The 25,779-nt window shown below is 48.5% G+C and overlaps 1 protein-coding gene and 1 long non-coding RNA gene across 6 annotated transcripts in view; one reads left to right on the top strand and one right to left on the bottom strand.

Annotated features, from left to right (window-relative positions):
• Positions 1-5,392, bottom strand: part of LOC146864091 (uncharacterized) — a 466,081-nt gene extending 460,689 nt beyond the window's left edge. The window contains exon 1 of one of the 2 annotated variants that reach the window (XR_014970049.1): positions 5,314-5,392. This is a non-coding gene — a long non-coding RNA (uncharacterized LOC146864091). The remainder of the gene's footprint in view (positions 1-5,313) is intronic. The other variant, XR_014970051.1, reaches the window with a different exon arrangement.
• The window catches only part of RANBP3L (RAN binding protein 3 like), a 154,635-nt gene that overhangs the window by 31,848 nt on the left and 97,008 nt on the right, over positions 1-25,779 (top strand). For all 4 annotated transcript variants that reach the window (XM_085631050.1, XM_085631049.1, XM_085631048.1 and 1 more), the window contains exon 2: positions 22,427-22,485. In XM_085631050.1, the coding sequence (XP_085487176.1) occupies positions 22,427-22,485 (59 nt within the window). The remainder of the gene's footprint in view (positions 1-22,426; positions 22,486-25,779) is intronic.

The following is a 25,779-nucleotide window of genomic DNA, read 5'->3' as shown; positions in this document are numbered from 1 at the left end:
CTCATCAAGACCTGCTAAATAGTATCTCTTTAAATGTCTAATTATTATGGGATTTTCTATACAGTGATGGTGCAGTCAGTCGACTCAGAACCAGATGTAGGCAATACCTCCCATTTGCTATCAGGGTTAATGGTCATGAAAGTAGGAGGATTGGTCACCTATATGACCGTTCTCAAAAAAAGGTGTTTTGGGGTTGGCTTATAGCTAAAGCTGTTTAGTCTTTTTGAGGTGGTCTTAACTTAAAAATATGCTTCTTTTCTTTTTTTTTCCCCTGAGTGTCGGTTTTCATTTTATATTTTGGGGGATTTTGATGCCGTTTGTAATCCTTTCTTGGTCTTCTTTATTTTTATGCGCAGAGGATGTTTATTTATTTTATTTATTTGAAAGTTTTATAGAGCGCGAACAAGATCCTTGCGGATATCAGAGCGCTTTACATTACAACCAACTGTTAGTTAAACAAACAAATGTGCAGGTAACACTTGTATAAAACAACATTTCGTGCAAATAGCGTAGGAGGCTTAAACATAGTAATGGATATTATAACAGGATCTAAAGAACTCGGGGACTGAATAGATTGTGCTCATGTAAATGTTGCCATGAGAAACGCTTTAACTTCTTTTTTGAAAGATGCGGTAGAGGCATTCAGTCTGGTTTCAGGGGGCAGCGTGTTCCATATTTTGGGTGCCATTCCTGAGAAGGATCGTTTAAGTTTGTCTGTTTTTAGACGTGGTCTCATTATAATGAGATGTAAGGAAATGTCCTTCCGATTGTTAGATGTTGGGGTAGATTTTCTGAGACATGCACTTCTAGGTTGATAATATGAATGCTTTTGTCCATCTAGCCAGCATTGTCATTTTTTAGGTGACCAGAAACTCGAGTTTATAGCAAGGTATTTGGGGGTGGTCTGACAAATTAACTGGAATCAGACTGTCAAACCATACGATTCCCACTTATGAGTGGTTGAAATATCGTATAGCACTCTTTGTGCGGGAAGGTTTCCTGTTTACTTTATCAAAGTCATTATTTTGCAAGAAGATACAAGATTGGGAAATAGAGTTGCAAGACTTTTAAATGAATGCTGTGATCACTCAAGCATTTGTTGCTATAGATTAGTATCGCTGGGGGTATTACATGCATTAGTGTGGAGGTACAAGCTATAGTTGTGTAGGCTTGAGGTTGGAGCTGCAGTCACCAAATAGGTCAAGAATTTTCTAGAGAGACAGTCAAGGAACCTCTATAAGGAGGTTGTAATTGTTTTGTTGCCTCTTCGGATAGTGGCAATGACCACTAATTTGGCTGTAGTGGAGCAAATATCTACTTTGACGGTGGCCCCCATGAGTACCCTTCTATGGCACCTCTGGCATGTGAAAGGTCCACTGAGAGTGGTTTGGGTTTGAAGAAAGTGTTATAATTTTTAGCTAGAAACTAATGACTGATGAAAGTTAGGTGTGAATTGAGGACTACGCAAATCCTGTTCTTCAAAACCTCCGCCGCATATCTGGGGGTAGACTGCAGTGACCTAAACTGTCAGCACAATTAGGACAGTTGGCCAACAAGTTGTTGGAGCACAACATGTTATAGTGTTCTGCACAGGCAAGCAGCTTTGAGCTGTACGAATCACACAAGTATTTCCGCCACATTGAACCGGACTTCTTTTGATAAATAGACCTCTGTGAAGCGGAAGACTGGTTAAGTGTTCCATCCATGTGCATGAATGATGTGAAAGTTAGTTAAATAGAAAAGACCTCTTTAATACAAAACCATAAAAGCTAAATGCATTTTAACTGTGAATAATTTAACATCGAATTGGAATTAGCACAGAACGTGTGGGAACTGTTGGGGCCCATTGCCTGGGGATTTCAACCCCAAGCCCAAATTCAAGAACCTTAATACGGTTTGTAAACCTGCACAATAAAGTGATTTTAAGTTTTGGCTACAAAAAAGGACCCTGCCATCTAAAGGTTAACAGTTGTTTGGTATGTAATACGAGTATGTAGAAAACACTTAGCTTGTATCTCAAAGACATGATCACCAGTGTCACAATGTTGAGAAACGCCTAACCTTATACAGTCACAACTAACAAGCTTATAAAACATCTAATTATCAGAAACAAAACACCAACTATGCTTACACTTCTTGTACTTATAATACAGAAAGAGTGATAGAGCCTTTGGTAACCAACCCAATTTGTACTGGAAGGCCCAACCAGCGGCAGAAAACCAAACACACGACTATGCATCATGTAATACAGATATTCTAAATCTAACAAGCATACTACGAAACAAATACCATTTTAATGCAGCAGTCGACTACTACTTTTATCTGGTGCATGTGGTGTTAAGTTTCAAATAAGAAGGAAAGAACAAGTAGGACAGTTGCATCAGGTGGTCTTTCAGTTTGGAACCAGTTAATTCTGCAAATCTGGACCGTTAAACCCAAAAGTATTTTAGTCCCCATTTGGCCAAGCAAATTCGGCAGGGGGGGGGGGTCTACCTTCTAGCCTTGGCCTAGTGTTGGGGGCATAGGTCTTGTCGAGTTCTATAGAAACCGCTGATCTTTACCTAAGTGAGGAACAGGAGGCCCCGAGAGCTTCAATGAGTGGTCTTCGCTTGTGCCCCCTTGAATAAGGGGCATGTATTTGGTATGACACAACAATCCAGATGGCAGTGGTAGCACGCATAGATTGAATGAACGTGTCGTGTAGCCAAAAAGGAAGCTTATTATCACTGTCGGTGTCCGAGTACTCGCACTTGTTCGTGTGAATGGAGGTCACGATAGGTAGATAACACCCAATCAGCAATTACTAGCCTTCACTGGGGTAGGGTGAGCTCTGAACACACATTCCCCTCCACACTGCACGTTTGGATGTCAGCCTTATCGCCTGTAGATGCGTGTTCTACCAAGATAGGGACCGCGGAAGTTGATTAAAACCGGTCTTTTTTTCTTCCACTTTTTCGCTCTGAACCCCCTCCCTGCTAGCGCTGGGACGCCGCGATGTTGGGGCAGCCATGCTTCATAAATCCGCCTAACTAACAACACAGCCAGCGAGTGGGCTGGTCACTTTGTCAAGGACCCTCCGGATAACTGTTCCTATGCCTGTGGGACGCTTACTGAATATTTTACATTGTGGCATTTTGTGTTTTTTTTAAATATATTGTTACTTTTTCATTACTGGAAACGTGCTATGTAGAATGTGGACCTTGTTTGGGTAAATTACAAAACTTTATGCGAGTTGAAATGTAAATGTTGCAAGATATGTTGCTCCAAAAATAATAAAACATTTCAAACTTAGTATGATCCCAGAGCAGCCTTCGGGAGCAGTGTAGCTGTTTACAGTTACACCCCCTTAAATCTAATTTGAGAACAAGCCTGCAGTCGCCGTGCCATAATTAGCTATTGCGTACGTTCTTCCAGCGTGCAGAAACAGAGGTTGGAGAGGTGAAGTAGCCCTGACCTGGCTTTTGCCGGGGCTTCCTAGGGTCGTCTTTCTGCGTACGGGCGCTACGTGAGCTCTGCTGTTCTCGAGGACCATCCAACAGCGCGAGCGCGACCCGTCACAACTCACGCCCCCTAACCGCTGCGAGCGAGGACCCGGCGGCGGCGTTTGTTTGTTTGTTTTCTGGCCCCGCCTATCCGTCCCCGCAGCTGAGAATGAGATGCGCCAGAACCGGCCGGAACTGGAGCGCCCCGGCCTTAAGCTGCACGTGGACCGCACGGGGGCGGGTACTGCTCAGAGCCGCGGGCGAAGGGAGGGGCTGCCTCAGGGCCCAGGAGAGGCCTCCTCGCTCTGTCCGCGCCCGTGACAGCTCAGACTACCCGTGGCTAGCGTGTGCGTGAAGAAGCCGGCTGGTCCTGTGAAGAGTGTAGTGTCCAAGCATGGACACGTTCTAGTGCTCCGACCTGCTGTATTACACTGTACACCCACCCACCACAGACGTCACTGTGTCAGGTGACGCTGTCAATAAAAGGGGCCGAGCGCACGTGCTCGAGGCCATTCCCACTATCCCCAACTATGTGTCCTGTGTCCTCCTTCACCTAGCATGTGGGCCTAGGGCCCATCATTACACTGGCGACGAGGCGGGTAATCTACCCCGCGTGTGCAAGCCCCGATCGGCGCAGCTTCGATGGTTGAGGGGGAAAGAGGACTGCCCGGTGAGCACACCCCCCCGGGTGAAGGCGCCACGCGCCGAGAAGCCAGCCAGGCGAGCGGAGCCCGCAGCAGGCCCTGCGGTGACCGGGTGCCCACCCCGCACCGCCACGAAGACTGGTAGGCGACGCTGTGCCCCAGGGAGGAAGCGTGGCAGTCGGGTGCCCACCCCGACCTGCCGCGGTGCCGAGTAGCGCCCAGGAGAAGTGCCGACCGTGCGGAGCCCACCCGCATCGGCCGCGACGCCGTCGTTCTGCAGGCGGAGGCCGGGTGCCCACCCCGACCCTGCCGCTGTGCCGAGAGGTGCCCGGAAGCAATGGCGAGCCGAGCGGTGCCCACCCGCATCGGCTGCGACCCGGCAAGTGGCGAGTAACACGCGGTGCCCACCCGCGGAAAGAAGGAGGCCCGCCAACTGCAAGTAAAAGCGGAGCCCACCCGCGTGAAAAGCCCTGCCGGGCATAAGGTGAGCCCTGGAGCGCCGGACCAATTGAAGCGGACGGGAGCCTACCCCGCCGCGATAGCAAAGCGCCACCAGCGCCCCCCCCCCCGCGCGGTCCGTGACGATATGAGACCTGCTGCGGGGGCGGGACGAGCAGAAGTATCAAGCGGAGCCCACCCGCGACGGACAACAAGAAGCGGCACCAGCAGCCCCCCCGCGCGGTCGGGGAAGCGACGCGACCTGCTGCGGGGGAGGAACGAGCTGAGGGTAAAGCGGAGCCCACCCGCGAAGGAGCGCGAGACCTGTCTGGCCCGCGACGCACACAACAAAAGGATATAAAGGCACTACCAGCGGGTGCCTACCCCGCATGACCACAAGTGTGCCGACACACCCCACCCCCCCCCCTGCCGCAAGAAACTGCCGCGAGCAGGGAGGGCGATGTCAAGAAGTAAAGAATGGCCGCCGCCGGCCATAGCAGCATGCGGGACCCCCAGCAGTGCTCCCACAAGTAGCATGCGGCCAGCGCCGCCGAAAGTTAACCTCAAACTGAGTGCGCGATGGCACTACCTGTCACCATGCCCCTAGGAGTTCCGAAGAGGAAGGAAAACCCAGCGTGACAGCGGAGCGGTGCTGTGTTGCCCTCTGTGCAGCTTACTGGCCATGCCTGAGCCCCCCCATGCCTCTCAATAAACTTAAGCATACAAACAAAATGAATGAAGAGACTTACCTGCTGCCCAGCTCCGGTCCTGCCCTTCACTGGTCTGCCTGGCTCCAGCCCCACTCCAGCCCTCTGCACTCTACCGGAGCCTGGGGAAATTGAGAAAAGGAAAACAAGGGATAGAGTTCTGGCAGTACAGAAGGTTGCTGCTGAAGCCAAACAAAAGCAACACTGCCACCCAGTGGCCACTGGTGGTACTGCAGCACTAAGAAACCAACAAGCCTACAGCAATCCAAAGAAGTCCAGCAGCCACAGGAGACCGACGGCTCGCAGCGCAAGGGAGAAGAGGCAGCAAGGCAAGTACCGCAAGGTCTGACGGAGGCGCGAAGGTGAGCGCACGGGAATGCGACGGAGGCGCACAGGAATGTGCCAGAAGCGCAGGAACGCGACAGAAGCACAGGAAGAAGCAACGGTGTGCCACAGGGATGCAGCGCTATCCCCCAGCGACAAGGAGGAAGAAAAGGAAATGGTGTCAAGCCACATCCACCCCAGCGAGGACTGCGCTGTCGCCGCATCAAGTGGAGCCAACCCTCGAGAGAACAAACGGACTCAGCGCAGTTGTACCCCGGACGCGGAAGGTACACTGCAGCGCCTACACGAGAGGAACCCACTGAAGAGGATGGGCGCAGCAAGTATCCGACACTGGCGGCCAAGGATGCAGAGCAACACCCAGTGGCGCCAAGAAGCCACCACATCAAATGATCATGATACTAGGAGCAACGCTACACTGAAGCTGTACCACGACGGTACGAAGAGTAGCACGCACCAGCGCCTGACAAGGCAGCGGACAAAGGTAGTCACACGACGCGACACACCTCGTGAAGCCGACCAGCCAAATGGTCGCACCACAAAGGCCCAGCCGACCTGCCAAACGGTCGCAACGCAAAGGTCAAGCCGACCAGCCAAACGGTCGCCCCACAAAGGCCAAGCCGACCTGCCAAACGGTCGCCCCACAAAGGTCAAGCCGACCAGCCAAATGGTCGCACCACAAAGGCCCAGCCGACCTGCCACATGGTCGCACCCAAAGAAGCCAACTCGCCAGGAGTTGCACCAAGAGGTCTGAAGCAAGACCGAAGATATCCTGCCAGTGATCGGCAGCGCGGACCGTCAAGTGGTCCAAAGAAGCTCAAGAAGAACCAAAGCAACTGGTGAAAGGGAGAAGACCGAAGCGGACCATGAGCATGGCCCCACGAACTTCAACCGACGTAACTGGTGACAAGGTGAAGATGAAGAGAAGGTCACGACCCTAACTCGGAATGCTGAGGAAGATGAAGAGAGTGTTCTCGGACGAGGACAAGACCAGGGGGAACACGTGCAGAGTGCGCGCGCTGCATGGAGAAGCCTGGCCAGATAAGAGGAGAACAGGAACGGTCCAGAGTAGGTCGTGAAGCGAAGAGATGAAGAGACCAGAGTGGCACGTCCGCCACTTAGAAGAAAGAAGACATCGCAGTGGCACGTTTGCCACTACAAGAAAAGAAGATGTCTGAGTGGCACGTTTGCCACTACAAGAAAAGAAGATGTCTGAGTGGCACGTTTGCCACTACAAGAAGGAAGAAGATATCAGAGTGGCACGTCTGCCACTTAAAGGAAAAAGGGGAAAGGAAGAGATCTGAGTGGCACGGTTGCCACTGCAACAAAAGAAGAAGCCAGAGTGACATGACATCCTCACGGAGAAAGACATAGAGGAAAGAGAGAAGAGTGTGGCAAGACTACTCACACCTCAAAGACAAGGAAGGTGACAAGCGTCAGAACACGGTGCGCAAGTCCTGAAGAACACCCGTGGCACGGAGAAAGACCATCTGTTTGATGATGCTTTCAGCGCACCTGGGATCTGCAGGGGTGAGCAGGCCGGACTATTCGAAACACCCACCTTTGGGGTCACACGGACACTGGACAACGCCAGCCGTGGTGACCCAGGGGCAGAGGCCTCAGGGATGCCAGTGAGAGAGCGTCCCCGCGACGAGAGATGGTCATCAGCCGCCCTCCAGCAAAGGTCCCAGGAGGATGAAGACATTGTGTGCGAAGACAGGAGCCAACAGCTACCCTCCAGGCACGACTGCAGAACCCGAGGTGAGACTTGTCGTCTCCTCTGCACCCACACGGATCGGCGTGCGAGTAACACGACACAGTACACCCAGCTCAGGACGAGCCAGAGGGCCTCAGGGATATCCCGTGGCAGGGGAACACCTGCGAGAGAGGCATCCTGGTGAGAGGGGTGTCTTGCAACCAATCCGTTTTGCAAAACAGAACACACGCCACAGATAAAGAAAAGGACTGGACGAAAAGACGAACGGCAACATCTAGCGGTAAAACCACAAGAACTCAACTGCGTTTGTCGCCAAGAAAGTAAAAGCGAAGGAAAGACTGTGAGAACAACTTCAAGGCAGAGCCGTCAAACAGACTAGATCCATCGAGCACCCATGACTGGTGCCACAGTGAACTGGTGATCGTCTGCGACAGGAAGAGCATCGTCCGCGACAGGAAGAACATCTTCTGCGACTCCAAGCAGCTGAAGCGTGAGCGATTCTGCAGAAGTTTGGTCACTGTATTACAACTGTGTATATCTTTCTTTCTCCCCCAGGTTGAACTTTGACGTTTGGTTTTGTTATTAAAAATTGGGAGGGATGTAGTGTCCAAGCATGGACACGTTCTAGTGCTCCGACCTGCTGTATTACACTGTACACCCACCCACCACAGACGTCACTGTGTCAGGTGACGCTGTCAATAAAAGGGGCCGAGCGCACGTGCTCGAGGCCATTCCCACTATCCCCAACTATGTGTCCTGTGTCCTCCTTCACCTAGCATGTGGGCCTAGGGCCCATCATTACAAAGAGAACTAGTCAGACGATTTGTGTACATAGGTTACTGTGAGAAGAGGGTGCTGCAGCACAACAGAAGTCAGTTGCACCTCATATTTTGCAATGGTGCCACTGTACCATGAGTGTATTGTACGAGCTTGCATGTTTCCCAAGTCAATGCATAAAGAGTTTATCCACGCCAGGTGTTTTGCTGTGCACTCTGGTACCTGTAGTCCTCTGTTATCCTATTATAAAATCGGGACGACAAATTAAAAGGATGCAAAGCAGACAGCTGGCCTGGATAAGCTCCTCACACATGGAGCTAGGAAACTCGAGTGCTCCAACTGTATTGAACATTTATGCAGCAGCCCACTCAAGCATCACTGAAGTCATTTTTACTCCAGTCTATCCACTAAGTTTTTGGATGAGAAGCATGTTGGCTGGAAAGCAGGGCTAGCCGAATATGTTGTCACGGCATGGGGGGAGCAGGTGGGGGAGGGGGGGTGGTTTGGCAGTTTGCACAAGGTGGTCTCACATATCCGCTTGGTACCAAGGACACAACTTTTAAGTTGGGGGTCTTTCTTTTACAGACCATCGTAGTCCGTTATTTTAAACCAGTTGATTTTACTACAGAAAGTAGGCTGCCCTGGGCCGCAGCACTGTATGCTGTGCAGTGTCGGTTTTATAATGGGATAAACACGACTATAGTTTTTGGCATGGTTATCGTGACCAAATGGTTCCATGTCTCCCACATACAACTATTGCACTTCTAAACTTTGCGTTTATGTAATAGTGCATTCTGGGGGTTGTAGTCTTGGTTCATTTCAATTGAGCCCTTTGGACCAGCAAACCTGATAACAATGATATGTAACAGCAAAGTCTCGAAATGGAAAAATGACGTCATGGGGTCGTCTGGTCCACCTGGCATGGTCGCCTTAACTAAAAAATTACCCTTCATCTTTTCTACCTCTTAGGCACGGACTTCTAAGCCCTTTATTTGCCCAACGGTTCTTCCCAGCCCCAAACGCGACGTAACTTTGCCTGGTATGGCCCAGCCCCCACCACACCTCCCGGCTCAGCTGCACTCAGTCGCCCCATTACAGTACATATCTTGTAATTGAAATGTTGGCAGGCCACGATAGGCGATGATTGACGACTGCCGCCAGGAGGTGACTGAACAGCGACGCAAGTGCGCGCTGCCCCCTGGGACTTCGGCGCTGAGCCCGGCTGTAATTAAAGACCTATTTGAACGCGGCAAAGTGGGGGTTGGACGGGAGAACGGGGAATATTGACCGCCGCCAGAGGGGGCGGTGCGGAGACGGCACATTAGGGAATTACAGAGGAAAGTCCAGCGTGGCCAGCAGCAGCCTACTAACTGGGCGAGGCAGCACGGCGATTAGTAACCGGGATGACAGAGAGGTAAGACCCGCAGAACAACATCCCAGGGAGGAAGGCATGCCCTCGCAAACGTTTTATTTATGTTTTGGGGATTTATACAGAGCTCGCACATTTTCCCAGCTCCATGCTTTGAATAGCTATGTCAGTCAATGTTTTTTACTTTACCCTCTGGTACTTGTAGTTTTGATCTGATAATGGGCCAAAATAGCACCTCTGATCCCTGAATGCAAATACAACAAGCAATGCTTGCGGGAAGCCCTGCGCCAGCTCTTTTGGGTCGAGCGGTGGTTGTGCGGGAGCACGCCGCCATGCACTTGTAGGGACCAAAAAAAGCGCGCATGTGCACAAAGATGGCGTCGGGCTGTCCACATGCGCGTGCATTTTTTTGTCCCTACGCGTGCATGTTTAGCTTTGCGGATGGCAAGAGCAGCCATCTTTGTCCATTTGGACGCGCGTGCATTCAGCTTTGGCTGAATCGATTCCAAAAGGTCCTCTCCATGGCGAGTGCAGCGCATGGGCTGCTTTCGCCAGGCGAGACCTAAAAATGACGCATTTTTAAAATCTATTTTTCCACCAAGAACTTAGTTTACAAGTAAATACTTAATTTCTTATAAATTTTAAAATTTCAGAAAATAGTTCACAGTTGTGCACAATTGCACACAATGAATCTTTATGAGAGAAAATAGCAAAAATGCACAGAAAATAACATAGACGGTTCTAAGGGTTCAATCAATCAATCAAGACATTTGTAGAGTGCCCTACTCATCGGTGAGGGTCTCAAGGCGCTAAGGGGGTGGGGGGAGCAGCTACTGATCGAACAGCCAGGTCTTTAGGAGTCTCCTGAAGGTCAGCAGATCCTGGGCCTGCCGTAGGTGGGCGGGGAGGGTGTTCCACGTCTTTGCGGCGAGGTGGGAGAAAGATCTGCCACCGGTGGTCGTTCGGCGTATGCGTGGGACGGTGGCGAGGGTGAGGTCGGCGGAGCGAAGCTGGCGGTTCTGGGTGTAGAAAGATAGTCGATCGTTAAGGTATGTTGATCCGGCGTTGTGGAGTGCTTTGTGGGCGTGGGTGAGGAGCTTGAAGGTGATCCTCTTGTTGACCGGGAGCCAGTGCAGCTCTTTCAGGTGGGTGGTGATGTGGCTGTGGCGAGGGAGTCCAAGGATGAGGCGTGCAGAGGCGTTTTGTATGCGTTGGAGTCTCTTCTGGAGTGTGGCCATGGTTCCTGCTTGAAGGGCGTTGCCGTAGTCCAGCCTGCTGCTGACAAGTGCTTGGGTGACCGTCCTTCTGGTTTCAGAGGGGATCCATATGTAGATCTTTTGGAGCATGCGGAGGGTGTTGAAGCAGGAGAAGGAGACGGCGTTAACTTGCCGGGTCATAGAGAGCGTGGAGTCCAGGATGAAACCCTGGTTGCGTGCGTGGTTGGTGGGTGTCGGGGCGGCTCCCAGTGTGGCCGGCCACCAGGAGTCGTCTCATGCGGAGGGGGTGGATCCAAGGATGAGGACCTCTGTCTTGTCCGAGTTCAGCTTCAGCAGGCTGATCTTCATCCAGTCTGCGACGGCCTTCATTTCCTCGTGGATGTTGGATTTGGCGGTGGCCGGGTACTTGGTGAGGGAGAGAATCAGCTGGGTGTCGTCGGCGTAGGAGACGATGCTGAGGTGGTGTGCTCGGACGATGTTGGCGAGCGGTGCCATGTAGATGTTAAAGAGGGTCAGGCTGAGGGATGATCCCTGGGGTACGCCACAGGTGATCGTGGTGGCTTCGGATCGGAAGGGGGGGAGGCGGACTCTCTGGGTTCTGCCGGTGAGGAAGGAGGTGATCCAGTCCAGGGTTTTGTCTCGGATTCCTGCGTCGCGGAGGCATGTGCACAGGGTGCGGTGGCAGACGGTGTCGAAGGCGGCCGACAGTTCCAGGAGAATGAGGGCCGCGGTTTCGCCGTTGTCCAGTATGGTTCTGATGTCGTCAGTGGCGGCGATGAGGGCGGTTTCGGTGCTGTGGTTGCTACGGAATCCGGATTGGGAGTGGTCTAGGACGTTGTTTTCCTCCAGGAAGCGGGTCGGTTGTCTTCTGGCCGTCTTTTCAATGACTTTCGCTGGGAACGGGAGCAGGGAGATGGGTCGGAAGTTCTTGAGGTCCTTTGGGTCGGCCTTGGGTTTCTTGAGTAGGGCGTTGATGTCAGCGTGTTTCCAGCTTTCCGGGAAGGTGGCGGTGTCAAAGGAGCTGTTGATGATTTTTCGGAGTTGGGGTGTGATGATGGAGCTTGCCTTGTTGAAGATGTGGTGGGGGCAGGGGTCGGAGGGTGAGCCGGAGTGGATGGTGTTCATGATTTTGATGGTCTCTTAGTCGTTGACGTGGTTCCAGGAGAGCAGGAGGTCGGTGTGTTTGGTGGGTGTTGAGTCGGGGGTCTCTGCGTTTGTTGGCGTCTGGGTGTCGAAGCTGCTGTGGATGTCTGATCTTGCGGTGGAAGAAGTGGCTAGGGGGTCGCAGAGTTCTTGTGATGGCGGTACGTCATTGGAGCTGGGGGTGGCGAGTTCTTTCACGATGTTGAAGAGCTCTTTGCTGTCGTGTGCGTTGTTGTCGATGCGTTCCTTGAAGGAGGTTCTTTTGGCGGATCGGATGAGTTGGTGGTGTTTGCATCTGGCGTTCGTGAGGGCAGCGTGGTTGTCTGGTGTCTGGCCGTTGCGCCACTGCTTCTCGAGTCTTCGGCAGGTGTGCTTGGAGTTCAGGAGGTTGGCGTTGAACCAGATGGCTCTCGTGTTGGTGCGCTTGTTGGAGGGTTTCCCGATCGGGGCGAGGGTGTTGGCGCAGTTGTCGATGCATTGTCGGAAGGTGTGGGCTGCTGCGTCGGTCTCGGAGGGCTCTGGTGGAGGGTTTCGGGCGAGGGTAGTGATGAGCTGGTCTTCGGAGACTTTTTTCCAGTTGCGGTGTGGGATCTGTTGCGGTTGGTTGTGCGCGGTGTGTTTTCCGAAGGAAAAATGGATGCAGTGGTGTTTGGTCCAGTGGAGTTCGGTGGTGTGGCTGAAGGTGATGTGGTTACTGGCGGAGAAGATGGGGTTGAACGTGTGTCCGACGGAATGGGTGAGTGTCGTGACGAGCTGTTTGAGTCCAAGGTTGGCGAGGTTGTCGATCAGGGTTGTGGTGTTCCTGTCGTTGGCGTTCTCGAGGTGGAAGTTCAGGTCCCCGAGGAGGATGTAGTCTGTGGAGGCGAGGGCGTGTGTGCTGATGAGGTCGGCGATGGAATCGCTGAATTGTGCGCGGAGGCCAGGGGGGTGGTAGACAAGGGTTCATCTGAGGGTGGTGTTGTGATTGACGTGGATCTGGAAGTGTAGGTGTTCGGCTATGCTGAGGGAGTCTTCGGTGTTGGTTGAGACGCTGATGGTGTTCCTGTGGATGATGGCGATTCCTCCACCTGGTTTGTTGTTGTTACGGTCCCTGCGGGTGATCTTGTAGCCGTCCGGGATGGCTTTGGCTATGTCCGGCGCTGAGGAGGTGTTCATCCAGCTCTCCGCCAGGAAGGCGACGTCCGGGCCGGAGGAGTCGAGCAGTTCCCAGAGTTCGACGCCGTGTTTGTGGGCTGAGCGGGTGTTGAGTAGTATGCAGCTGAGTTTGTTGAGGTTGGCGACGGTGTGATGGGTAGGGCATGCAGGTGTGCGCTGGCTCATGTAGTTGTATTTGCGGCAGGTGAAGGGTCCGTGGGTGAGCTTTAGGGTGGCCTGGAAGCAGGAGGAGGGTCGGCCGGCGTTGAGTGCGTGGAGGGTGTTGGAGTCGTAGCGGTGTAGGGTGTCATGGTGCTCGTAGAGGCCAGGGGGTCAGGCGCTGGGTGCGGTCCAGGCGCGGACGGGCATAGACGGGCTTGCCTCAGGCGCGCCTCCGGCGCGACCGCGCAGCGGTCACCATTAAGTAGGAGAGGGGGGCGGGAGTGGAGGTGGAGGTGGGAGTGGGGCTGGGTCAGGGTTCACCATCTGGATTCGGAGTGGTAACCCACCAAAGTTCAAGAGGCCACCAGTGGTTGCAGAAAAGTTCGGATTCTGCTGGGAGAAGGGTGCTGCAGGCTTTGGTAGCTGGTGTGCTATGAAGAGAGGGAGGGGGCACCTAGAAACAGACTACAAAGGGAGACTTGTAGGCAAGTCGGAGACCTCCCAAATGGGGGCTAAGGTTACAAGAGCCTCTGGAGCACGGGAGCACAGCCAGCCCAGGCAGGGCAGGCTGGGAGCAGAGTAGGTTGGTCAGCCTAGTTCAGTGTGCAAAGGCGGTCTTCTTGATCAGGGGAAAGCAGCTTGCACGGATGATTTCAGGACTGCTGGGACACTCGTGGAGTAGGTCTCAGGGGTCTTGACGTTCCTCGATAGGACTCTGTTGGTCGATGTTGGTTGCAGGACGTCTGGTGCTCTGGGGATTGGTATGGCATGGCTCCACTCTGGGTGGGGAGAAAGAGTTGACCTTCCAGAGCAAAAGCACCTCTTCCTGGTTGGTTGCGGCGTCGGTCGGACCAGGGAGCTGCAAGTCTGTAAACTGGACTCTGCGTATTCAGTGTTTGCTGTCTGCAGGGGAGTAGTTTCTCTACTCCAAGGGAGGTCTTGGGTGATTGGCGAAAGTCTGGCGGTCCTCTGGGGTTCTTGTAGGGCTCACAGTTGCAGGACGATACAGTTGACCACTATGGTTGAATCTTGAAGCGGCAGGTAGGTTTTTGCGCCAAAAGTCCACAGCAGGCACTCAGTTCTCGAGCTCAGCAGCTCTTCTTTGTCCGTTTTTTTCTTTAGGCCTGTTGAATCTGAAGGTCTGGCTCGAGGGGTGCCACCTAAATATTCAATTTAGGGGCATTAGTGGGAGTACCAGGTAGTTAACGATGGGCTACTTACCTTAGGGTGACTATACCCTCTATATGACCACTTCCTGTGGGAAGTGGGCATAACTCTGACCCTGATATAGGGTAATTTTCTCCAGCACAAGATGGATGATTATAAAAAGTGGGGTCCACATCAGCTGCCCCACCTTAGTGGTGGTGCTGGCTAGGTGTTGGCCCACCTCCTAATCTAACTAATTTTCCCGCCAAAAAGCGGGGTCAGAACAGGGAGAAATGGCGGCAGGGCCTTTGAAGCTTCCCACTCTGAGATGCCCTTCCTGCTTGAGCAGGCTTTGTTCCTGACCAACGAGAGTGAAGGCTCTCACGTCAGGGAGTCAGAAACATGTCTAGTGGTGGCAAGCTGGCTGAGACCAGTCAGTCAACTCACTAGCAGTCAGTAGGTTTTACGGGGGCACCTCTAAGGAGCCCTCAGTGTGCATTTATTAATAAATCAGATGCTGGCATCAGTGCAGACTTATTTTTTTTGTTTGTTTAAATCGTTTTTAGGTCTTGACCTTGCTATCGCGTAAGCGATCGCAAAGCGAGACTATAGAAAGCGGGTTTGAAAAGTGCTCCCAAAAAGCGGATTGCATGGCTAGCACGCGCACAATCACGCGCATCGTGCCGCCATGCAATCCGCCTTTTGGGAGGACTTCAAAGGGTCCGCTCCCCCGCCCCCAAACGCGCGCGCGCCACGCTCCGCCGGGCTTGTCTTGTTTACAATGTTGGGTTGATTCTTGTGTGGTAAACTCCCTATTGTAGCCTCTAGGCTAGAGACAACTTAGCTCGAAAACTGAAGATACCTGACGTGCATATATACAATGAAACCAGAGGCTGCAGCAACTCTATCAATAAAACAGAGTGACAAAGGGAACACGCAAGGATACAAAGGAACCTGCAGGCGTGAGAGGCAGCAAAGGTGGGTGACTGGAGAAAGAGGCATGCGGTGGAATCAAAAGTAGAGAGCGTAGGTATTCAGCAAACCCAGCACTCAGCACTGGTATCAGGCCTCTACAGGAACTGTTGGGCTCTCTGCACGTTTTTTATCGAATTAAGCACCGCCCATTTGGTCATATCGTCTGGGCTGCTGTTTCTATAGCAAAGATGACTCGTCAGCACGTGCTTCTTCACGAGAAGCGTGTCTGCTCCCCTTGCCCTCTCTGGGGCCAGCTGCTGGTGTTATTAGTCTTCTTTTTTCTGCGTTGATTGACAGCACAATGAAAGAGCCTGCCTTTCCTCTGCTCAGGCCCGGTATTGAGCTGCTTTCTTTCTCCGTCAATCGACTCTTATAGTTGACACCACAGACCTTGGTGCACGCAGGCGATCGGGTGATGGGTTTGATTTTTCATGCCTCAGCAATATTTTTTCTTCTTTTGCACGTAACTGCCATTTCCTTTCTGACTGCAGTAAGAAGCAAATATTGGCAAAGCACATACGTCTCGCAGGTGTTTTCTGCCGATGCTATTTAGGCATTGATAAAAAAAACAAGCATTTGCAATGCAATAGGTCTCGCATTTACGCGAGTTTGAGCTATTGACATTGCATATAACAATGCCTTTTATATTTGTTTTTAAAACATAAATAAAAAGCATTGTTATTTGCAATCCCGATAGCTTAAACTCGCGTAAATGCGAGACCTATTGCATTGCAAATGCTTGTTATTAACTTTTTCTTATGTTTGTTTTTGCACATTAGTCAATAAGACATACAGTCAGAATAGCACTCATGCAACAGATGAGAAAGCAACAGTGTACAGCCGAGTTGATAGCTACATGACAATGAAACCTTCAGTGCGCAGCAATTACATCAAAGCTTGCGGCAATATCTCAGGAAAGACAGAGTGGTGTTGACAAGTCGCTGCATCGAGTAATGTGCGAGTAATGTAGGAGCAGTGCAGTTCAAACGTAAGCGGGGACATAGGGCAGAACAAAATGAGGGAAGCGAACGAAGGATAGGATAGTCGCGCAAGACCTGCTGCCACAGTTAAATTTGCTGGAGGACCTCAAACTCCCCTAAGGTTCAGCGACAGCGGGGTGTCACGACAGGCATCAGTGCAGACTTATTAAGACAAACAGATGTACAGTGAAGCCATCATGGAGCTGGGGTCTGATTAGTGACGAGTGTCGAGCCCATGTACTTGGTATGGCTTCCCTATTCACTTACAATGTTTCAGAATGAACTTTGATATTGTAGGGTCACATCTGCTCAGGCAGATATGTCCACACATGGAATATATTGCACCCTGCCTTTGGGCTGTAAGGCCTGCTGTAGGGGTGTCTTACCTATTTCTTATGCAGTGTCTGTAGATGTGGCACACTGGTCTATGTGCAATGTCCACTCTTTGGTTTTGTCCGCACCAAGACATGCAGTCTGCAATTGCTGTTTGCATGATCTTGGTGAGGGGTCCCTATAGTGGCACAATTCATGCTACAGCCCTAATGGACCCTCTTCAGTTCCAGAGCTCTAGATACCAGGGGTACAGTTTACTGGGGACTTACTACAACTTCATCCCCCTTGTAACAGTTTAGGGAAAGAATACCGGTGCTGGGGACCTGATTAGCAGGAATCCAGCACACTCTCAGTCAAAGTTGCTCCAGATAACCAGGCAAAAAGTGTGGGAGGTGGTATTGCAACAAAAATCTGGAATCCTACAGTTGTTTTGTGTATGGTATCATGTTATGTTGTGTAGCTTACTTTAAATGTGTCAACAAATGCTGCTGTATTTCCAGTCAAAAGCAGCTCATACCCTGAAAGTTCATGTGACAAGCACCCATTAACTTTTGTGCAAGGTGGTAATATAACACTGTGCCATCTTTTATACTACTTAAGACACCAGTCAACTAAAACTGTGGCAGAGACTTAGTCTTAACTTAGCGCTCCCAGTGCTCACTTTTGGTGATGAGGCTCTCAGTCTCTGCTCTCTAGCTCCATCTATTTCTATGATCCCATTCTCCTGTCTCATTCGAAATCCTTTACTATACTTCTGTGGTCAACCCATGTACCCATAGAAACATTGTTCCTACCCTTGTTTCCTCTTTTAAGATACCATTTAGGTGACAGTCTCACTTTATTCACTTGCCCGTCTTGTTTCTATCTTATTTTCATTCGTTAATCTGACTCCAGGTTTTCTCTTTCCAGGTTTTCCTGACCTTGCTGCCTCATCCTCCAAATTCTTTTAGTCAGATTCCTCCCTGTGTTGTCATCATGCAGTCAGTCCCTCTCTCCCGCCAATCTTCCTCTCATCCTCCTGTCTAACCCGCCATGTTTTTTTATCACTTCTTCGCCTGTTTGGGTCTTTTATTCATCATTAAATGCCCTCTTCTCTCACCTTGAGCGGTTGTTCTGTGAAAGCTTTGTACTAAAATGAACAACATTTATCCAGGCAAAGGTTTTAATTTGATAACCATTGCTTTCTGACAGTTGTGTTATGCCATCAGGGAATTGTGTACAAGATACATTGGACACTTAATTTTCTTATATATGGTCCGCAGACTTCAAAATGACACAGTTGCAACCTTTGACTTAACTACCAGGGGTTGAGCTCGAGTATAACTTATTGAAACATTTGCCTCTACTGAACGGGTTACTGACTGAATCCCTTACGTCGGACTACCGTCCTCCCCATTTAATAAGTAGATTTTTTTGCAGTCTGGGTTTTGACTGTACAGCTGTCAACAAGATATCTTGCTAATAATATAAATAGAGTGGGCTAAGTGACCACCCCTTCAACTATTGCTCCTTTCAGCTGGAGACTGTCCAGTCATGTCCAGACTTGTAACATTCTTCTCTCATCTAATGATGTTAAGTGCATACTTCTTCCTCCAGCTGCTTGCATTTACCTGCACGAGGGACTACTTTACAACTATACCCATCTCTGTTCTGTCCTGCTGCCCCCCCCCCATGTGTCTGACTCTAATATGCTACTTCTTCATGCGTTAGCATATCAAATAGACCTTTTGGTTTTGCCAGTGCTTGTATAAATTCCAGCACGAGGGTTACTCATTCTGCTTCTTTTTTAAGAATCCATCTCTGTACAAACAGATTATTTGTAAATCTCTTTCCAAAAGAATCCCTCAGGGGAGGTATTATACATCGCACCCTTTCCAACCATAATTACTCCAGTACACAATGAAGCGTTGGTTCCCACTAAGAGAATGGATCTTTTCATTATCCTGTCACATTTGTAGTGTATGGACCTTCGTAGTCAAACTGTCTGGAAGTGGGCTTTGATTTCAAAGCTAATGTTGTTGGAAATTGAGTCTCGTGAGAAGCAGAGATGTCCCACTGGGGGGTTCCTATTATTGAGTGAGCACATGATATTTTCAACTGACTGTTTTTCAAGGATTTCACATTTTTCACACATGGTGCCCCGTTACAAGCGATGCAGTTCCTACGGGCGTACCCTAGAGATAATCTGACATATTTGGTCTCGTGCATCCAGTGTCCTTAAATGTTTCTTGGCATCCCAACCCTTTGTCAGGTCCTTTCTATGCACATGGAAATTCTCTTTGGTTCCCCTGAAGACTTTCCACCTGAAGACAATACCTGTACAGGGAGATTCAGCGAGCTTGGGTCACTTCCATGGTCTGCACTTCTGTAAATCCCTGTTTCTTCACCTTTCTCCAGACTCTCTTTCCAAAATCTCACCATATTTTCACTGTAGCCAGAAGGATGTTCTCACTTTTTGGACTTGTTATGTAGTGGCACTGGGAAAGTGGATCCTTTCCACCTAAATTTGAGGATGGCATTGAAGGACCTCTTGTGTTAGAAACAACTGGCCTGACATCCTCATTTGTGATTCATGCCAAAAGGACTCCGAACCATTGATCACAGCATTGAACTGATGGATTAAACAACTGTTATCCAGGTTTCAGGACAGGGTAATGTCCCATTTCCGCGACTGCCTTAGGTTCAGTCTAGAGGGGTATGTTAGTCTCAAGAGCAGATTTTTGGGGTTGTGGAAGTCTGACATGTACAGCAGGTCTGTTGCTTGAGCCGCCGCCCACTCATTTTATGATGCACAGTCGATTGTGAGTACATGTTGTCAGGAGCTGTGCTCATCTTCATTGTTTTTTGTGGTATATGTAAAGTGCTGGCCAAGGTGGCTGGCAGTGAGGACTGCCAAATTGTCCTCTAATTACTCTGAGATGTGATGCAGTATGAATGCCTCAATGCTGATTGCTACTGCTTGGTGACTTCCTCATCAATAGAGAGTTGGTTCTCAGCAGTTTCATCTGCCAAACGTTACCCAACCTCAGTACTGCTTGAGTAGATGAACAAGGAATTTTGGGAAGGGTAGGAACTCCAACTTTATGCAGGGGTTTTCTTTTGGGACGGGTGTTTCATTGAAAATGAACTGAGGTGGGACACTTCCTAAATAAAGTACTTGGACAAAATTGATGCATCTGTTGGCTCATATATTTTTTGTATTTTTTTTCTCTAAAGGATATGAATGCGAAAATTGTGCTATTAGCACCACTTGTGGTAAATATTGCTCAATTCTAAACCTTTACGCCCTTTAAACGACTTTGTCTGTGAATTGCATAAACAGCTCCTTGGCAGCAGTTCAGCCAGCTGTGTGGACTACAGCTGTAGTTAAGAAAATATATTTTCAACTCATTGTTATGAAAATAACTGATTGGCTGGTAAGAGAACATACTCGTTTCGGTATTCAGCCTTTGTTTTCCCTAAGCACCTTTCAAATGTTTCTGGCAAAACTAGTTAGTGTTTCCCAATTGCTTTGCTATTTGAGCCACTTTTGTTGGCTCAGTAGAGTCTCTTGTGTATGTTTTTTTTTTGCCTACATCTTTGTCTTGCAGTAAGATCAGATATTTGATCGAAGGCCCCACTCTAAGCACAGTTTCAGTATACTGGGAGTTAAAGTTTGGTAGTCAAAGTATATAGGAGCACTTTGTTTTTTCCAGAACTAATTTATTGAAGAACTTGCTGTTCTTTTAACAGCTCGTTTTGATCTTTATTTGTACTCTCTTAACATAAAGTGTGTGCTCTTGAAGTAGTGAGACAGTTGCTCAGTTTAAATGAGTGTAAATCAGAACATAATCCAGTGAAAAGAGCATTTATCAGCCATCCATGCCAAGCATCTGGCTGTAATCTGACGAAGTGAAGATAAAAACGGAACCACAGACCAAGATCAAGATGGTTTAGAAAGTGAGAACATTATTCAGTCAAAAACTATGAATTCTGCAGCCATGATCTGAGATGCTTCTAGCTATAACTGCATCAGGGAGCTATAGGGGTAAATTTGTATGTCTGAGTCAACTAATTTATAGCATAATCAGAACAGGTGTAGGATTAAAACCAAGCAGCCAGTGTGGTTGATGAGCTGCTTGATTACCAACGTAGCCCTTACTCTGTTAGAAAGCCACTATAATATACAATAAGAAATAAACTACAAGTTTATATAATGAATTGTATGTAAACATTATGCATAGGCTTCTAGAACTCCTGGCCCCTGTAACACGTTTAAGAGATATTTATTAATATTTGTGCCTGTATGACTTTTTGTAAGCGTCTACTGGTGTGATCAGGATGACAAATGTCTGTGGAATAGTCTGTATGCATTTTGTGAATTGTGCTCCTTTTACCTTTGAGACCTATTTTTAATGTGTTTGTAAAGAAGGTCTTTTTACTCAATTAACCAAGAGGCGGTCCTTGTTTAATCAGTTCCAAAGAACTTCCGCCACATTAAATTGCTGCTGGTTCTTGCCAAACTGATGGATACATATCTGGCTAAGCTGTTGGCCGATTATCTCCAATCATTGCGCCTCCTAGATGAAGGCCTGACAGGTGTTCTATTATGCTGTAGTATTGAATCTGTACCAGGGGCAGTTTCTGAGGAGCTTAGGGCGCGGTGGGATAAGGGAAGGGAGAGGCTATTGGTTTGCTATGTCTTGACCCCTCTACAGGTTTGACATGATCAACCACTCTACGCGTATCAACCTTTCTAGGTCTGACTGATCATCGTAGTTTCCCTTTTTTTTTTGTTCTTGCATGAGCCAAGATCTTTTGATGTTACCACAATTAAATATATGATATCCTAACTTATTGGGGCTTACTCCAGCCCTCTTCATCATTCATTGGTCTTTTGTGTCATTGACCTATTTCTACGGTTTTGCCCACTATCTTTCCAACTTTAAAAATGCTAAAGAAAATGTTTTTGATCCCTCCATCTAAGCACGCTTCAGTAGTCTGGAATTGTGTGGTGTTCCATTTAGACTAGTGTTGTGCGGTTTAGCTTCAGCCTGCCAGAGTAGTAATCTCAAAACGCCAACATCTTAATTGTGGCTGTGAGAATAGTGTGTGGACTACACAAGCATGACGGGGTCCCCTCCTTGTCGCTCCCTTCACCACTTCCCAGTTAAGCAATTAATTTAAGTTCCTCTGTCTCCTGCATCATACCTTCTACAGACCAGACCCTGCCATTCCCTCATGCAAGCTGACGTACGCTTCTGCCATTTGAATTGTATTTACATATCACTTACTGCTCTGCATGAGGCGTTAAAGAGTGACCCTATGCTAATCAGTAATAAGACTAGCATTATTTCAACACATTTCATCTAGTTATAGCAATGAAATGACATCATGTGTTCTAATATTGTTGAGCAATAATTATTAGTAACTTTGTTGCAGTTAGGTATTTTTTTTATCTGCATATACAGTTTGACAAAATGCTGTGATGTCACCTAATAGTCCTCATTACGTATAGTCATTTTTCCTCGGCTCAATCATTAGCAACGTGAGATGCAGACATTTCATTTTAAAAAAGACTAGGGCTAGGAATGTGAATAGGTAATTTGGAAAAAAATATTTTTCAATTGTAAGACATTGCTTTTTTTCCGGAATTCTATAAAAGTTACTACATTTAATGGAAACGGTAGTCTGCGGATTCTTAAGATGTTACAACATTTATCTGAAAATTGCTTAAAAAACAGTAAGTTACAGTTGAACGTGTAGATGTCTGCTTGCTTTTCAAAATATGTTGGTTTCTAGTACATGCTTGTGTTTACGAGCTGTATGTTTTTTTAACTTTAATTTATTCATGTATTTTTATTCTTTTTTTTTTTTGCAGAGAAATCTCTGATTGCTCAGCCTCTATTTGTCTTTGAAAAGAAGGACCGATCATGCAAGGTAAAAATATACTGTTTTTGGGTCTGGCTTGACAGCGCAACCGTTTGCATACCTATTGTTGTTATCTCTTTAAATTATACATAAGGTGTGCTTTGGTTCGACCCAGGGGAATATTAATTCCACCCCATGCTTTTGGCTCTTTGTTGTGTCAGTCCACCTCCTATGGAGTATTTGCATTGCAACACCTGAGGCAATATTGTACAATTCAAAAATACACTGAATTATCACACATTGAATTTGTCATTTCACAGATGTATACAGAAGGAAATCTTATGTGTTTTGTTTTTTCAGTCCAGTAAACATTTCTTTAATGTTCTAGTTGGGACTCAAGTGCAAGCCAAACCTAGTGGCTTGGCCAGTGTTTGTTTCATTGTATATTGTTAATCACTTTTGAGATGGCCCATGTGCTTATAGTTTGATGCTCTCCTGAGGCACTGCTCAGAATGTGTCTGTCAGTGCCGGACAGGCTGGTTGGACACTCTGGCACTACCAGATGGGCCATCTTGAAGTTGCCAGTGTTTTTTGGTCCCATGGGCTGTGACAGGACGAAAAAAAACGTCTGTACACTGGCCCTTTCAAGCTGACCTATTTAGCAATGCCAGGGTGCCCGGCAAGTCTGTCCAGCACAGTTGTCTTGACTATGCAGTTTAATTAAACCTTTTTTTGCGGAGGATGTGTAACTACAGAGAGCTCTGCCAAAAAGAAGCTTACATCACAATATAACCAGTTGAAAAAGAGGGCTATTTCAAGTCGGAGATTGTGCATAGGTTTCAGCTCCTCAAACGTAACTGAGCTAAGTAGATTAAACAAGCATTTGCAATGCAATAGGTCTCGCATTTCCGAGAGTTTGAGCTATTGGCATTGTAAATGACAATGACTTTTATTTATGTGTCGTTTTTAAAACAGATAAATAAATGGCATTTTTGTCATTTACAATGCCAATAGCTTAAACTCTCGCACATGAGCGAACTATTGCATTGCAAATACAAATACAGCCCTCCCAAGCTTTGTGTACACTCATGTGACGTGCATGCTAGCAACATGCAAGGATTTAGGGAAAGTGGGTAAGTGGATAGCGCAATCTATTGCGAACTATTTCAGTTACTTTCTATGGATTTATTTGATTCCCCTCTCTAAACAGCTCGTCACCCACTGTTTGGCTGTGATTCGCTCGTACTCAGCCCTATAGCAGCTTCTTGGTCCTACTTCAGCTCTCAAATTAAAATAAATCAGGTATGCAAGAAAGTCATTGTTTGCAATCACAGATCAAACACTCATACTCTCTCTAAGCAAATTTAAACAATTTAAACAAAAGTTAAAGCTTATTTGCATGCATGCGATTTCGCTAGGATCAACATTTCTGGTGTTCCTCGACCTGCCAACCATCACGTTGAACCCAGACCTCAAACAATTTTATAAAGTAATCGCATTTCTAAAAATATATATACATACATACATATCTGAGGGGAAAACGCATTTTTGTAAAAGAACTTAAAACACATACTGAAAACGATTACCACAAGTCCAAATGTGTAGAGTGTTGTAGTGCCTCAGCGGTGTCAGAAACTCACTTGAACTAATTTTCACCTCATTACCCTGAGACATCACTCTCACACATCAGAGTTTAGTCTCGCTCTCTGCCGGACTCATTTGTCTTTTGGCAAAGAGGTTCATACCTTGCATCCACATGTTCTCTAGCATGAGCCCTTGGTAGGAAGCCAAAGAATTCCAAACATATAAACTGTTGGCCATATACATCATCGATCAGCAGTTGGAAGCACCGTCAAATCACTTTTCAGCCCTGTGATCGACCCAAAAGTGCTGCTCCAGTAACACAAGGGCTGCCAAATATGGGCGGAGAGTGGACGAGGCTTCCACAGCATACCCTACAACAGTATGCCGCTAGGCTTGACCTAACAAGTCTCAGCAGGATCTCGAAAGGATAGAATGCGTATGGCCGGCCCTCGTCCATTCATTCGTGGGAGGATGAATGGCTGCCCTGTGATGAAATTCTGATCCTCAGGCCATTATGTCTTATTTTGAAAGATGAAATCATGATATGACGATTGAGCCTCATCCTTTTTAAACCGGAAGAATACTTTGTTGCTCTTTTTTTCTTGATAGATAAAAAACTGGTGCATGACCATCAACTCTTTCTTGAAGGGTAAAAGGGCAGGCTCTTGTTCCTTCCGAGTGCTCTCTTTGATTCTTTACATCGACGCCGCAAAGATGAAATGCAAGACATGGCCACATCCTTTTTTAAACTGGAGCGGTAAACTGTTGACGCTCAGCCATCTTTTTAAATGATGAAAGGTGGGCACTGGCTCCTCCGTTTTGACTTCCCGTGGAGGACAAGGGTGACATTCTCTCGTAGTTTGAAAATGAAAACCGGATAATTAACTGCCCTCATTTTGTTACCCTCCATAGACCTCGGCATCTGACCTTTGGCCCCTTTTTTTACACCCTCGTGAAACACTAGTGACTGTATGTGCGTCAATATTGGAACCTGCGCCCTCCCCTTTCCCTAGAATCGTGATCGGGTTCAGGACTGGACTAGGCTGGCCACATCACCCATCTTGTTCTAAGTTAGAGCTCCTTTCCGCGGCCCACTTTATATTGGCTGCAATGTAGCGCTATTATTGCTGTACAAGGCGGTATGTGTGTTGGTTCGTATGTGGTACTTTGTGTGCCCGTAATAAAGAGTGTGCCTGCCTCTTATCCGGGTGCACTTGGTTCTGTGGAGGTGAAGAGACATATGCGGGGTTTGTGCCACGCAGCAGCAAAGGTGTCAACTTCGACACAGGGGATTGGGGGGATCAGGAGCGCTCATAATCGCCTTTTACTCAGAATATTTTTCAGCTCCCTCACCAAGTGATGGTCCCTCAGATGGGCGCAGTCTAAGCTACATAGCGCCGTGTGTGTGTGTGTGTGTGTGTGTGTGTGTGTGTACGCACACCCCGCAAAATGCCACATTGCTCAACTGAGTAGTGTACCCCTGTCCTAAGCCCCCACTCCCTCGAGTGTGCACATGGATACGTCCCTCCCCCTCTCGCCCCCATGTGCGCTCCCTCAAAGCTCCGTGCACCATTTGGCTGCAGGTCTAACAGCCCTGGGCGTCGTGAGCTAGTTCAGGTAGGGCTCTGGTGAGGAGCCGCGCGAGAGGCCTGTGCCTGAGGGCACCAATACTCTGCTATGAGATGGGAGGCGCGCACTCTCTGGGGAGCTTGCGTTAGTCTCAGCTCGTGCCGCACACACTGCCAACTGAGACACCACATGGCCCGATGCAGGCCGGAC

The sequence above is a fragment of the Triturus cristatus genome, chromosome 2_1 (assembly GCF_964204655.1).
Source record: "Triturus cristatus chromosome 2_1, aTriCri1.1, whole genome shotgun sequence".
In the NCBI taxonomy this organism is placed as follows: domain Eukaryota; kingdom Metazoa; phylum Chordata; class Amphibia; order Caudata; family Salamandridae; genus Triturus; species Triturus cristatus.
The sequence above is the reverse complement of the archived record's forward strand: the minus strand, read 5'-3'. Positions and strand labels throughout refer to the sequence as shown.